Raw genomic sequence first — 16,107 nt, forward strand, 5'->3', positions numbered from 1 at the left:
GGTAAGGGGGGAGAATCGGAGGGGAGAGGGAATGGGAGGGGGGAGAACAGAGGGGAAAGGAGAAAGGGGGCAGAGAGGAGAATGGGAGGGGAAAAGGAGAGTGAGGTGGGGAAGAGTAAAGTTAAAGTAAAGTTTGTTAAGTTTATTTATTGTCACAAGTAGACTTATATTAACACTGCAATGAAGTTACTGTGAAAATCCCCTAGTCGCCACACTCCGGTGCCTGTTCGGGTACACTGAGGGAGAATTTAGCATGGCCAATGCACCTAACCTGTACGCCTTTGGACTGTGGGAGGAAACCGGAGCACCCGGAGGAAACCCACGCAGACACGGGGAGAACGTGCACAGACAGTGACCCAAGCCGGGAATCGAACCTGGGTCCCTGGCGCTGTGAGGCAGCAGTGCTAACCACTGCGCCACCGTGTTGAGGAGAGCGGGGGAAGGGTGGAGAGTGGCAGGAAGCGGGGAGGAGAATGGGAGGGGGAGAGTGGGGAGGAGAGCAGAAGTTGGGGGTGGGGGAAGGAAGTGGGGGAGGGGTCGGGTGAGCACAGGATACCGGTGTGGTGCTCGGTGAGGGAGTTGGGATGGGGCGGGGTCAGGGACAAGTATAAATTCAATTTGCTTTTGATAAATACTATCGAATCTGAATGCATTCTCCTTGCAGGCAGTACATTACAGATCATAACAACTCGTTGCCTATAGAAATTTCTTGTAAGCATTTCCCTGGTTCTTTTGCCGATTAACTCACTGACCCCCTGGTTACAGACTCTCTTGCTTCATATCTACTCTGTGAAAACTTCCTGCCATTAAATCTCTCCTTTACGTTTTCTGCTGTTGTGATGAATGTGCCAGCCTTTCAAAAGGTATTTCGCAGGATGTGAATCCCAATAACGAGATTAGCAGCTGTACACAAACCAAAAGAATACATCATCCTGCTAATAGGAAACACTTTGGGTAGACGATTGCCCCATCCAGGGATAGTATACTATTAAGGTCCCGGACTAGAACCCCAGGTTACATCAGGAAACCAGACCAGACCCCAACAGTTTTTCTATTTTGGTATAAATGTGAGGGTAGGATATTTCTCTCCAGGAATGATTCCACTGACAAAGTAGGGATCTTTTATAGTAAAACTAACTTCATTTAATAACACAGTTTAAATATAATTCGAACAAATTGCGCAGTTTAACCATTAACAATTGAAGAATATTTATAAATGAAAGGAAGCAACTTTACTTTCTAGCTTATGACTGTTCCAGTTCTGAGTAAGCCCCATTCATGCATAGATCAAAATCACTTCTAAATAAATAGTTAGCAAACCCAGGCAAACTTGCTATAAATTGTATTAATCGTCTTGAAGCTTTCAGAGAGAAAATGAGTGTCAGAGCAGCTTGCAGAAGGCTCTGCGTTCAAACAAGTCCCATCTAGAACTGTAACTCTGCGCCGCAAAAGCTTCTTTTTCTCTGCTACAGACACAGCTCTGCACATTCACCACATTATCGCACAACTCTGTCAATCAAACTAATCAAAAACATTAGGAGAAGTCTCCATCTATAAACAAAAACCCATTAGCTCTATCCTAAGTAAACACTACATGGCTAAGGTGAGTAATTATACTGCTCTCCCAGCATCTGAGCTGCATTTCTACCAACCATACCGACTGCCTGTAGAATAAAGCTGAATTTTTAAACATTTCCTTATAACATAAATATATTTCCGTGACTACCATACATATGTTAATCTTTTAGAATTACAGAGGCTGGGGTGGGGGGGGGGGTAGACAGACAGCCAATACACAGAAAGAACCATGAAAGGGAAATGATCGTATAATTGGCAAGCTTTTCGTTAAAGCAGGGACGCAGTTTCCATTTGGCAGCCTGAGGGGCAGGTTTTCCATCTAGCAGCCCGTAAGCCAGTTCTAGCCAGCAGACCAGAAGCAAGAGTGCAGAAACCTTCATGGAGACAGTTAAAACCAGATCTTCGCTGAACCGAGAAGAGATGTTCCCCAGAATAACTCCTCAAACATATACAGTGTGGTAACTATGAGCTGGCCTTTACTTATGGATCTATTGAATTGGATGTTGTTTGGGAAGAGGGAAGTCTTAAATGAGTTCAGATCTTGTAAATGTACTTTAGATCAAAAGCGTAATTTCTACTTGAACTGCGTGAGTGTGTTAGTAGTTTTTTGAATACTGTCTTAGATCATTATAGTCCTGTTTGTGTAGATGTGTCTCTTCTTTATTGGAATAAGTAGTCTTTAATAAGTGTTATACTATGACAGGGCTGCTTACTGTTCTTACTGGTCTCCCACATGGCTCCTCACATCTTTCCTGTAAACGAAACTATACAATACCACAAACCGGTGACCCAGGTCGGGACACCCTCACAGATAACATCAGCCAGGTTTGTGACAGCTATAAAGAGAACAAGCCCAGCCTTTGCAGTCTCTTAGCATAACTGAAGTCCCTCATCTCTGGTACCATTCTGACAAATCCTCTGTACCCTTTCCAAGATTCCTGTGTGAATCTCCATATGAAGTGGAGTTTGAGACATAACTGCAACATGGCTTACAAAAAGGAATGAAACTAGAAGATGCTGGAAATACTCAGATGATCAGGCACCATCTGTGGCAGGAGAAAAAAGATTTAATATTTCAGGTCAATAATTTTTCATCAAAAACTTGAGATGTAACAGGTTTTAGCTAAGTACGGAGGCAGGGAATGGATTGGAGTACAAAGTGATAGGATGGAAGACAAGAGATTAATGACAAAATGCAAGGCTAAAAGAGGGGGTGGGTGATGATGAAACGAACAAAGGTTGTGTCTCGAGGAGGTGAAACACAAATTCTGTCCCCATTTTAAAATTGGATCTTCCACCCTTATGTTTATGTTGCCATTATAATTTAATTCCTACATTTATAATGGAAATTGTCTGTGACCTTTACACTTCCCCTCTGGCAGGAGGGTTTAATTATATTATTACAAGTTACTGTTTGCAGTTTCCGGTGCCTAGGGACAAACAAATTTATCACAGAAAATGGTTAACAGGAAGTGCGTTCAGTTGTGAGGTTTTTTAAAGATTCTATATAGAGGAATGATGCCCCTCTCGAGCACTCTTAATTTAGTCATAGAAATCATAGAAACCCTACAGTGCAGAAGGAGGCCATTCGGCCCATCGAGTCTGCACCGACCACAATCCCACCCAGGCTCTACCCCCACATATTTACCCGCTAATCCCTCTAACCTACGCATCTCAGGACTCTAAGGGGCAATTTTTAACCTGGCCAATCAACCTAACCCGCACATCTTTGGACTGTGGGAGGAAACCGGAGCACCCGGAGGAAACCCACGCAGACACGAGGAGAATGTGCAAACTCCACACAGACAGTGACCCGAGCATCGAACCCGGGACCCTGGAGCTGTGAAGCAGCAGTGCTAACCACTGTGCTACCGTGCCGCCCCAATCATAGAATCATAGAATCCCTACAGTGCAGAAGGAGGCCATTCAGCCCATCGAGTCTGCACCGACCACAATCCCACCCAGGCCCTACCCCCACATATTTATCCGCTAATCCCTCTAACCTACGCATCTCAGGACTCTAAGGGGCAATTTTTAACCTGGCCAATCAACCTAACCCGCACATCTTTAGACTGTGGGAGGAAACCGGAGCACCCGGAGGAAACCCACGCAGACACGAGGAGAATGTGCAAACTCCACACAGACAGTGACCCAAGACGGGAATCGAACCCGGGACCCTGGAGCTGTGAAGCAGCAGTGCTAACCACTGTGCTACCGTGCCGCCCTATAGTCCCTGCAAATACATCAGCATCACTGGGATATCACAAGGTTTGTATGATATGTACCTACACTACAGTGGCCTGCTCTGAGTGGCTATATATTATTAAGAACAAAGAACAAAGAACAGTACAGCACAGGAAACAGGCCCTTCGGCCCTCCAAGCCTGTGCCGCTCCTTGGTCCAACTAGACCAATCGTTTGTATCCCTCCATTCCCAGGCTGCTCATGTGACTATCCAGGTAAGTCTTAAACGATGTCAGCGTGCCTGCCTCCACCACCCTACTTGGCAGCGCATTCCAGGCCCCCACCACCCTCTGTGTAAAAAACGTCCCTCTGATGTCTGAGTTATACCTCGCCCCTCTCAGCTTGAGCCCGTGACCCCTCGTGATCGTCACCTCCGACCTGGGAAAAAGCTTCCCACTGTTCACCCTATCTATACCCTTCATAATCTTGTATACCTCTATTAGATCTCCCCTCATTCTCCGTCTTTCCAAGGAGAACAACCCCAGTCTACCCAATCTCTCCTCATAGCTAAGACCCTCCATACCAGGCAACATCCTGGTAAACCTTCTCTGCACTCTCTCCAATGCCTCCACGTCCTTCTGGTAGTGCGGCGACCAGAACTGGACGCAGTACTCCAAATGTGGCCTAACCAGCGTTCTATACAGCTGCATCATCAGACTCCAGCTTTTATACTCTATACCCCGTCCTATAAAGGCAAGCATACCATATGCCTTCTTCACCACCTTCTCCACCTGTGTTGCCACCTTCAAGGATTTGTGGACTTGCACACCTAGGTCCCTCTGTGTTTCTATACTCCTGATGACTCTGCCATTTATTGTATAACTCCTCCCTACATTATTTCTTCCAAAATGCATCACTTCGCATTTATCCGGATTAAACTCCATCTGCCATCTCTCCGCCCAATTTTCCAGCCTATCTATATCCTGCTGTATTGCCCGACAATGCTCTTCGCTATCCGCAATTCCAGCCATCTTCGTGTCATCCGCAAACTTGCTGATTACACCAGTTACACCTTCTTCGAAATCATTTATATATATCACAAATAGCAGAGGTCCCAGCACAGAGCCCTGCGGAACACCACTGGTCACAGACCTCCAGCCGGAAAAAGACCCTTCGACCACTACCCTCTGTCTCCTATGGCCAAGCCAGTTCTCCACCCATCTAGCCACTTCTCCTTGTATCCCATGAGCCTTAACCTTCTTAACCGACCTGCCATGTGGGACTTTGTCAAATACCATGTGGGACTTTGTCAAATTAAGTTTATTTATTAGTCACAAGTAGGCTTACATTAACATTGCAAATAAGTTACTGTGAAAATCCCCTAGTTGCCACACTCCGGTGCCTGTTCGGGTACATCGAGGGAGAATTTAGCATGGCCAATGCACCTAACCAGCACTGTGGTAGCACAGTGGGAGAAAACTGGAGCACCTGGAGGAAACCCACGCACTCACCGGGAGAATGTGCAGCCTCTGCACAGACAGTGACCCAAGACGGGAATGGAACCTGGGTCCTTGGCGCTGCGAGGCAGCAGTGCTAACCACTGTGCCACCATCGCCTTATTGTACGTCTTTGTGACAAGGGCATGTATGATATAGAAATATAAAATAATGCAGTTTAAATATACGCTAGGTGGCATTTTTCTGTGGAAAATTTTTAATTCACCATTGTGGCAATTATGGTTCACCCGATAAGTGCGAATGGACTGATATGTATTTAGATAATGGAGTGTTTACTCACCAGCAACTTGTAGATACATTCAAGAGAGTCTCAAAGACAGCCAATGACAAACACGCAGTCAAAACCTAAACACACAAGAAAACATATATATTTACATATTTAGTTTTCTCTTCTGATAATGTGACAATGAACTGATAATGTGACATAAATCCAACATCCCGGCCTAAACAGGTTTAGGCCGGGTCCAACATCCCGGCCTAAACAGGTTTAGGCCGGGATGTTGGATTTATGTCACATTATCAGTAACCCCCACAGCTTGCCTCCTGGACTTGCAGGCTGTCCTGTCTGGAGACAATACACATCTCTTTAACCTGTGCTTAATGCTCCCTCCACCCACATTGTCTGTATCTTTAAGACCTGGCTGGCTGTAGGGATTCGCATTCTAATCAGTATTCTGTAACTTGATTTTGTGTCTCTGTGCACTGTTTGAGAGCACATTTCCACTCCATCTGACGAAGGAGCAGCGCTCCGAAAGCTTATGGTATTTGCTACCAAATAAACCTGTTGGACTTTAACCTGGTGTTGTTAAAACTCTTGCTGTGTTCACAAGAGTGAAACCAGGCTTCTTCGATAATTGTGACCCCGTGACTAAGATTAAATATATTTAATACACACCGAATATTTCATAATGAGTTATAAAAAATGCTTAATCACTCATTTTTAATTGAACTGTCATCACTTTCAAATGGTAGAACAGAAGAAATATTTACACTTTTGATTGGATACAGAGGGAACACACGGCTCTCAGTCAAAAAGCAAATTACTGCGGATGCTACAAACTGAAACAAAAATAGAAAATGCTGGAAAATCTCAGCAGGTCTGACAGCATCTGTGGGGAGAGAATAGAGAAAGTGTTTCGAGTCTGGATGACCCTTTGTCAGTGTTGTGTACAATCAGGACACACCTCACACTGCGTGTCCTTGCTTAACATGCGTATCACTTCAGTCATATCAGTAGGAAAAGAACTAAGCAGGCGGAAACTAGTGGAATGTGGCAACCTTGCACATGGGGAATGGTCAATGAAATGTCACGTGGGCTGCACTCAGAATCCTGATGGGTCACATGTAGCCCCCCGGGGCACAGACTGCCCACCACTGTTCTAATCTAAACCTGTAAGCTTATTCTGTTTGGAAAACTAGGATGGCAGGTATAGAATAAGAAATACTCCTGATCACGATATTTAATAAGCCAAAGGCATGTGTGGCAAATGAGGAAAATGCAGCAAACTATCTAAATAGTGCAGGTTGAGGTTAAAATGTAGGTTTTAATTAAAATTTTATCAACACTTGATTTAGATATAACATTTGTTTTGCTTTCTCAATGAAACCACCCCAAAAATAAATGAACTTGTACCTGGTCATGAGAGAAGCTGATCGATCACCAGACCATCTGACTGCATAAGCAAACTCAGTGAATATATGCTCAAGATAGAAACATAGGAGATAGGAGCAGGAGGAGGCCATTTGGCCCTTCGAGCCTGCTCCACCATTCATTATGATCATGGCTCATCATCCAACTCAACAGCCTAATCCTGCTTTTTCCCCCCATTACCTTTGATCCCATTCGCCCCAAGTGCTATATCCAGCTGCCTCTTGAATAAATTCAATGTTTTGGCATCAACTACTTCCTGTAGTAATGAATTCCGCAGGCTCACCACTCTTTGGGTGAAGAAATATCTCCTCACTTCTGTCCTAAATGGTCTACCCTGAATCCTCAGACTGTGATCCCTGGTTCTGGACTCCCCCACCATTGGGAAAATCCTCCCTGAATCTACCCTGTCTCGTCCTATTAGAATTTTATACGTCTCCATGAGATCCCCCCTCATTCGTCGGAACTCCAGTGAAAACAATCCTAACCTAGTCAATCTCTCCTCTTACATCAGTCCCGCCATCCCCGGAATCAGCCTGGTAAACCTTTGCTGCACTCCCTCGAGAACAAGAACATCCTTCCTCAGAAAAGGACACCAAAACTGCACACAATACTCTGGCCTCACCAAGGCCCTGCATAATTGCAACACATCCCTGCTCCTGTACTCGAAACCTCTCGCAATGAAAGCCAACATGCCATTTACCTTCTTTACTGCCTGCTACACCTGCATGCTTACCTTCAGTGACTGGTGCACAAGGACACCCAGGTCCCGCTGCACACTCCCCTCCCCCAATTTACAGCTATTCAGGTAGTAATCTGCCTTCTTGTTTTTGCTTCCAAAGTGAATAACCTCACACTTATTCAAATTATACTGCATCTGCCATTGATTAGCCACTCACCCAACCTGTCCAGATCATTCTGAAGGATCTCTGCATTCTCGTCACAGTTCACCCTCCCACCCAACTTGGTATCATCTGCAAACTTTGAGATGTTACATTTTGTTCCCTCATCCAGATCATTGATATATATTGTGAATAGCTGGGGTCCCAGCACCGATCCCTGTGGCACTCCACTAGTTACTGCCTGCCAATTTGAAAATCACCCATTAATTCCTACTCTTTGTTTCCTCTCTGCCAACCAGTTTTCTATCCATCTCAATGCACTTCCCCCAATCCCATGCGCTTTAATCTTGCACGATAATCTCTTGTGCAGGACTTTGTCAAACGCTTTCTGAAAGTCCAAATCTACCATATCGACTGGCTCCCCCTTGTCAACTCTACTAGTTACATCTTCAAAGAATTCCAACAGATTTGTCAAGCATGATTTCTCCTTCATATATCCATGCCGACTCTGCCACTGCTTTCAAAATGCTCTGCTATAAATTCCTTGATAATGGATTCGACAATTTTCCCCACTACCGATGTCAAGCTTACTGGTCTATAATTCCCTGTTTTCTCTCTATCTCCCTTTTTGAATATTGGAGAGACATTCGCTACTTTCCAAGCTGCAGGGGCTGTTCCAGAGTCTATAGAATCCTGGAAGATGACCACCAATGCATCCATTATTTCTGGAGCCACTTCCTTAAGTACTCTGGGATGTAGATTCTCAGGCCCGGGATTTATCTGCCTTCAATCCCATCAATTTTCCCAGTACCATTTTTCTAGCAATATTGATCTCCCTCAGTTCTTCCTTCTCACTAAACCTTGCATTCTCCAACATTTCTGGCATTTGATTTGTATCCTCTTTTGTGAAGACAGAACCAAAGTATGTATTCAGTTATTCGGTCATTTCTTTGTCCCCTATTATACATTCCCCTGTTTCTGTCTGTAGGGGACCTATATTTGTCTTCACCAACCTCTTTCGCTTCACGCATCTCTAGAAACTCTTAGTGACAGTCTTTATGTTCCCTGCAAGCTTACTGTATTTTCCCCTTCTTAATCAACCCCGTGGTCCTTCTTTGCTGAGTTCTAAACTGCTTCCAATCCCTATTATTTTTCTTGGCCAATCTGTATGCTTCTTCCTTAGATCGGATACTCTCTCTAATTTCCTTTATAAGCCATGGATTAGCCCTCTTACTCATTTTGCTTTTGTGCCAGACAGGATTAAACAATTGCTGCAGTTCTCCCATGCGTTCCTTGAATGTTTGCCATTGCCTATCCACTGTCATCCCTTTAAGTAACTCTCCCCAATCTGTCAAGGCCAACTCACTCTTCATATCCTTATAGTTTCCTTCATTCAGATTCAGCAGCCCAGTCTCCGAATCAACTACTTCACTCTCCATCTTGATAAAAAATTCTATCATGTCATGGTCGTTCATCCGCAAGGGGTCTTGTACAGCTAGATTGGCAATGATTCCCTTCTCATTACACAGTATTCAGTCTAAGATGGCCTGCTCTCGAGTTGGTTCCTCCACATATTGGTCGAGAAAATCATTCCATATACATTCCAGATCTTAAAGTGGAGCTATTTGGCACATTTTTTTTAAAACCACAAAGCATTCCTTACCACACAAATAACAAGATTATAGATTGAAATGTGATTCCGGAGCAAATTTTATAACTTCTTGTTTGTACCCAGAGAATGGAAGTAGTTTAAATCGACCAGTTCCCTGCGTCATTGCCTCAATACGCAGTGTCCAGTATAATATCCTCGTCACAAAGATTCTGGTACCAAGTCTGACACAAGAGTGTCATTTTTTTTCCTGCTTAGGGTCAGATTAATGAAACTTGATTTCCCCAAGCATTTGGGTTCACTCCCAGGACAGTTTGATTATTTCTACTGTTGATTGGTGCTGTATCTTGCACGTAAGTGCGGACAGTTAATGAACACAAGGCGCACAGGTCTTAACTGTTGCATTTTCCAAACTTTACGTTTATGTGGACTTCTACCTCATTACTGTCAACAAGGACACCAACGCTCTTATTCCTTCTCATATTTTCCCTTTTTCAAACCAGAGCCCTATTTTCACAGCTTGCAGGCTGGAAAAACTAATTGCAACTTCTCTATTTCTGGGAATAATCAGCAGGTCCGATGCAGGGTTACCAACTCTTCAGGAAATGAAGATTGACCTCCAGGTAGCTGTGTGCAATCCTGGAGAAAAATAATCGGGACATTAAAACGGATTGGGGAATATGCCAGTCCTGCCAGCCGTGGGAAGTGTGGCGGGCAGGGGAACTTAACTTGGCATGAGGACAAAGGTCAGTTTTCCATTGTCGGGGTGAACATTTGGAATTCTGTTCTCGCGAATTCAAAGGCAGGTCGAGCTTCCTGACAAACAATGTTGGGAAACATTTGGTGTGCGTTAGCATGCTGCATTCTTATTAAAAGTCCACCATGATCAGCAAGTTTGCGGATGACATGAAGATGGCTGGGCTTGCGGATAGCGAAGAGCATTGTCGGGTAATACAGCAGGATATAGATAGGCTGGAAAATTGGGCGGAGAGGTGGCAGATGGAGTTTAATCCGGATAAATGCGAAGTGATGCATTTTGGAAGAAATAATGTAGGGAGGAGTTATACAATAAATGGCAGAGTCATCAGGAGTATAGAAACACAGAGGGACCTAGGTGTGCAAGTCCACAAATCCTTGAAGGTGGCAACACAGGTGGAGAAGGTGGTGAAGAAGGCATATGGTATGCTTGCCTTTATAGGACGGGGTATAGAGTATAAAAGCTGGAGTCTGATGATGCAGCTGTATAGAACGCTGGTTAGGCCACATTTGGAGTACTGCGTCCAGTTCTGGTCGCCGCACTACCAGAAGGACGTGGAGGCGTTAGAGAGAGTGCAGAGAAGGTTTACCAGGATGTTGCCTGGTATGGAGGGTCTTAGCTATGAGGAGAGATTGGGTAGACTGGGGTTGTTCTCCTTGGAAAGACGGAGAATGAGGGGAGATCTAATAGAGGTGTACAAGATTATGAAGGGTATAGATAGGGTGAACAGTGGGAAGCTTTTTCCCAGGTCGGAGGTGACGATCACGAGGGGTCACGGGCTCAAGGTGAGAGGGGCGAAGTATAACTCAGATATCAGAGGGACGTTTTTTACACAGAGGGTGGTGGGGGCCTGGAATGCGCTGCCAAGTAGGGTGGTGGAGGCAGGCATGCTGACATCGTTTAAGACTTACCTGGATGGTCACATGAGCAGCCTGGGAATGGAGGGATACAAACGATTGGTCTAGTTGGACGAAGGAGCGGCACAGGCTTGGAGGACCGAAGGGCCTGTTTCCTGTGCTGTTCTTTGTTCTTTGATGGAATTAATTCAGTCAAAAATTAGAATGTTCAGTTTTACAAATGGCATGCACCTGGCAAGCTTCACTTTTGGACATTCTAGCCTACAGAAGCGACTTCCTGTCCGTCGTCAGCATGAGATTCGATGTGCTCCGCAAGGTTGCATATTTAATGAGCTGACAAGATTGTGATTGGTGAAGACACACCGGCCATCGAAACAGATTATTTTTGTCATTTTCTTTGAACATTCTCTTTACCAGATTTAAAAATATTGAAAATGGGCAAACGAAAGGCTGCTTGGCTAAAAGTAAAACATCATAGAACATAGGAACAGGAGTAGGCCATTCAGCCCATAGTGCCTGCTCTGCCATTCAATACGATCATGGTTGATCGGGCACGTCCTTGCTTTTTACACCCACTATCCCCGTAACCCGTATGTTATTGTTAATCAGAAATCTATCAATCTCTACCTTAAACATGCACAATGACGGAGTTTGCAGAGAATTCCAATGATTCAAAACCCTGTGCATAAAGAAATTTCTTCTCATCTTGATCCTAAGTGGCTTCCCCCTTATTTCAAAATTGTGCCCCCCGTTCCAGACTCTCCAACTAAGGGAAACATCTTTTCTGCATCTATGCTGTCTATTTCTTTGAGTATTTTGTAGGTTTCAATAAAATCACCTCTCATTCTTCACAACTCTAGAGAATACACGTCCACTTTGCCCAGTCTCTCTTCATTTGAAAGTCCCACTATCTCCGGAACAAGTCTGGTGAACCTTCACTGCCCTCCCTCTATGGCAATAATATCCTTTTTGAGGTAAGGCGACCAAGACTACACACAGAACTCCGGTGCGGTCTAACCAAGCTCCTATACAATTGAAGTAAGACCTCACTACTCCTGTACTCAAATCATCTTGCGATCAAGGCTAACATTCCATTAGCCTTCCTAACAGCTTGCTGCATCTGCTTGTGAGCTTCAGTGACTTATGGACAAGAAACTCTGGTCCCTTTGTACATCACACTTTCTAATTTCTTACCATTTAGGAAATACTCTGCACATCTTTTGATTTGATTTATTATTGTCACATGTATTAATATACAGTGAGAAGTATTGTTTCTTGTGCGCTATACAGACAAAGCATACCATACATAGAGAAGGAAAGGAGAGAGTGCGGAATGTAGTGTTACAGTCATAGTTAGGGTGTAGAGAAAGGTCAACTTAATGCGAGGTAGGTCCATTCAAAAGTCTGATGACAGCAGGGAAGAAGCTGTTCTTGAGTTGGTTGATACGTGAGAGAATGTCCAGGGTTCAAGGAGTCCTTGATTATGCTGGCTGCTTTTCTGAGGCAGTGGGAATTGTAGACAGTGTCAATGGATGGGAGACTGGTTTGAGTGAAGACTGGACTTCGTTCACTATTTTCACGATATGTGCCTTCTACCATGCATTCAATTGGGTAATGGCCCCTTTTGCTTTCCAATTGGTGCAGGGAGTCAGTGCATCACAAGGATCCATGGCCGGTTAGAGCATGGGACAAGTCATGTGATAAAATCTCCAGGAATCCATTTAGTCATAGTTAATGTGGTTGCACTTGTGGAGAGCCAGACCTATGAAGTTAAGTTTACCTTTTCTGCGCAGAAGTTGTCAGATCTGTTGGATGTTTCCAGCATTTTCTGTTTCCATTTCAGATTTCCAGCATCCATAGTATTTTGCTTTTGAAATTTCTCTGGTTTTCCGCTGTCACAAGTTTAGGAATTTGCCTTAGATTTTCCCTCAGATATTGTAGTGCCAGTCACTCCCATAAACAGTCTGAGCATGTAGGGGTGTGCCTTCATTACCAAATATATTCTACAATAGCTCATCCCAGGGGTGAAATAATGGTATTCCCTAGTGATCTGAACTGCAAATACGTGTTCTTTGTAATGTGCACTTCCTCAATCACTTCAAGAGCAGCTTGAGATAACATTTGGTCAATCGCTATGCTACACTGTGGCTGGAAGCAACAGTGCGAATAACCAGGATTTCTTACAGCGACAAGATATATATAATTGACTCACGGACGCACAGGTTGCTTGGAGCTGAACCTTTCAACTACTGTGTCCAGTTACTTTAGTATCATAGAATCCCTACAGTGCAGAAACAGGCCAAAGGGCCCATCGAGTCTGCACTGACAACAATCCCACCTGGGCCATATCCACGTAACCCCATATATTTACCCTGCTAATCCCCGTCACTAAAGGGCAATTTAGCATGGCCAATCCACCTAACCTGCACATCTTTGGACTGTGGGAGGAAACTGGAATCTGCAGAGGAAAACCCATGCAGTCACAGGGAGAATGTGCAAACTCCACACAGACAGTCACCCAAGGTCTGAATTGAACCTAGGTCCACTGGTGCTGTGAGGCAGCAGTGCTGACCACTGTGCCAACCTCAGAGGTGGTCACCTCCATGGGTAGGCTTCATATGCTGCAGGCCCAATCACTGGGCTGGTGGCTCAGAATCCCGAGCTGGGTGGTGTAGAGCCAGGTTGGGTATCAAGAGCCAGATTCATTTGCAGCACAGGAGGAGGCAATTCGGCCCATCATGTCTATGCCAGCGTTCTGTGGAGCCAATCCACTCCAGTCCCCTGCTCTATCCCCCTAGTACAGCAGGTCTATTTCCCGCAATTTCCTTTTGAAGTCATTGGTCGTCTCCACTTCCACTGCCCTCACGGAGCAACAAGTTCCAGATCATTACCGCTTGCAGCATAAAAACTTCCTCCTCATGTTCCCCCTGCATCTCTTGCCCAAATTGCATTATCACCGATCAATGTAATGGTGGTCCATTCCTTCTGCTGTTTCTTATGTTCCCAATAGGGAGATGCCCTCGGAGAGGGAACAGTTTAAATTAAAATTTCAGAGGTGTCAAGTGGGGAGATCTCTTGGGTTGAAACAGATGGCTCAGAGGGACCGAAGGGCCACCTTTCCTGTTCATGGACTCTCTTTTGGGAATGGAGCCTCAGGCTCTGATGGAACCCCGGACTGCCACGGAGTGGGGGTTCTGCGCCAGGAAAATGCCAACGAATGGGTAATAGAACAAAGAACAAAGAATAATACAGCACAAGAACAGGCCCTTCGGCTCTCCAAGCCCACGCCGCTCCCTGGTCCAAACTAGACCATTCTTTTGTATCCCTCCATTCCCACTCAGTTCATGTGGCTATCTAGATAAGTCTTAAACGTTCCCAGTGTGTCCGCCTCCACCACCTTGCCCGGCAGCGCATTCCAGGCCCCCACCACCCTCTGTGTAAAATACGTCCTTCTGATATCCGTGTTAAACCTCCCCCCCCTCACCTTGAACCTATGACCCCTTGTGAACGTCACCACCGACCTGGGAAAAAGCTTCCTACCGTTCACCCTATCTATGCCTTTCATAATTTTATACACCTCTATTAGGTCACCCCTCATCCTCTGTCTTTCCAGTGAGAACAACCCCAGTTTACCCAATCTCTCCTCATAACTAAGCCCTTTAATACCAGGCAACATCCTGGTAAACCTCCTCTGCACTCTCTCTAAAGCCTCCACGTCCTTCTGGTAGTGTGGCGACCAGAACTGGGCGCAGAATTCCAAATGCGGCCGAACCAACGTTCTATACATCTGCAACATCAGACCCCAACTTTTATGCTCTATGCCTCGTCCTATAAAGGCAAGCACGCTATATGCCTTATTCACTACCTTCTCCACCTATGACGTCACCTTCAAGGATCTGTGGACTTGCACACCCAGGTCCCTCTGCGTATCTACACCCTTTATGGTTCTGCCATTTATCGTATAGCTCCCCCCTACGTTAGTTCTACCAAAATGCATCACTTCGCATTTATCTGGATTGAACTCCATCTGCCATTTCTTTGCCCAAATTTCCAGCCTATCTATATCCTTCTGGAGCCTCTGACGATGTTCCTCACTATCTGCAAGTCCAGCCATTTTCGTGTCGTCCGCAAACTTACTGATCACCCCAGTTACACCTTCTTCCAGATCGTTTATATAAATCACAAACAGCAGAGGTCCCAATACAGAGCCCTGCGGAACACCACTAGTCACAGGCATCCAGCCGGAAAAAAACCCTTCCACTACCACCCTCTGTCTTCTGTGACCAAGCCAGTTCTCCACCCATCTAGCCACCTCCCCCTTTATCTCATGAGATCCAACTACCCCTAATACTACCCCTAATTGGAGCCTTAAGCATGCAAATTGTCTGCCGACTTCCATTCAGCAGGCGGTCAATCACAGTCCCTAATGGGGCCTATAACAGCCCCTTATCCATCACCTCTTTGCCAATCTCTCCTCAGCTCTGACCTATTGCTGACTTTCCATTCTGCCCTACCCTGCTCTCAGTATATTAATCACAGTTTCATCCCTTTTCAGTTCTGTAGAAGGGTCACATGGATTTGAAACATTAACTGTGTTTCTCTCTCCACAGATGCTGCCAGACCTGCTGAGCTTATCCAGCATGTCTGTTTTTAAGCCAATCACTCTCCCTATCTGTCACTGGGAAACTAAATCAATATCAGGAATGCACCGGGGGAGACATTCCAGTCCAGGAAAACTCTGCCCAGTAACTCTAAAGCAATAAAGCAACTGGAGGCTTTAGTGAGACAATTAGGTTTTGATCTGCAGAATGACCATTTTTCTTCCTTGACTTTTCTTCTGTAGAAACGGGTGGCATGGTGGCACAGTAGTTAGCACTGCTGCCTCTCAGCGCCAGGGACCTGGGTTCAATTCCGGCCTCATGTCTTTGATTTGATTTATTATTGTCACATGTATTAACATAGTGAAAAGTACTGTTTCTTGCGCGCTATACAGACAGAGCATACCATTCCTAGAGAAGGAAACGAGAGAGTGCAGAATGTAGTGTTACAGTCATAGCTAGGGTGTAGAGAAAGATCAACTTAATGCAAGGTAAGTCCATTCAAAAGTCTGACAGCA

At 45.1% G+C, this 16,107-nt stretch overlaps 1 protein-coding gene across 1 annotated transcript in view; it reads right to left on the reverse strand.

Annotated features, from left to right (window-relative positions):
• slc35d4 (solute carrier family 35 member D4) overlaps positions 1 to 16,107 on the reverse strand; it is a 151,831-nt gene that overhangs the window by 22,819 nt on the left and 112,905 nt on the right. The window contains exon 14 of the mRNA XM_078215930.1: positions 5,559 to 5,623. Within this exon, the coding sequence (XP_078072056.1) occupies positions 5,559 to 5,623 (65 nt within the window). The remainder of the gene's footprint in view (positions 1 to 5,558; positions 5,624 to 16,107) is intronic.

This window comes from Mustelus asterias, chromosome 7, assembly GCF_964213995.1.
Source record: "Mustelus asterias chromosome 7, sMusAst1.hap1.1, whole genome shotgun sequence".
Lineage (NCBI taxonomy): Eukaryota > Metazoa > Chordata > Chondrichthyes > Carcharhiniformes > Triakidae > Mustelus > Mustelus asterias.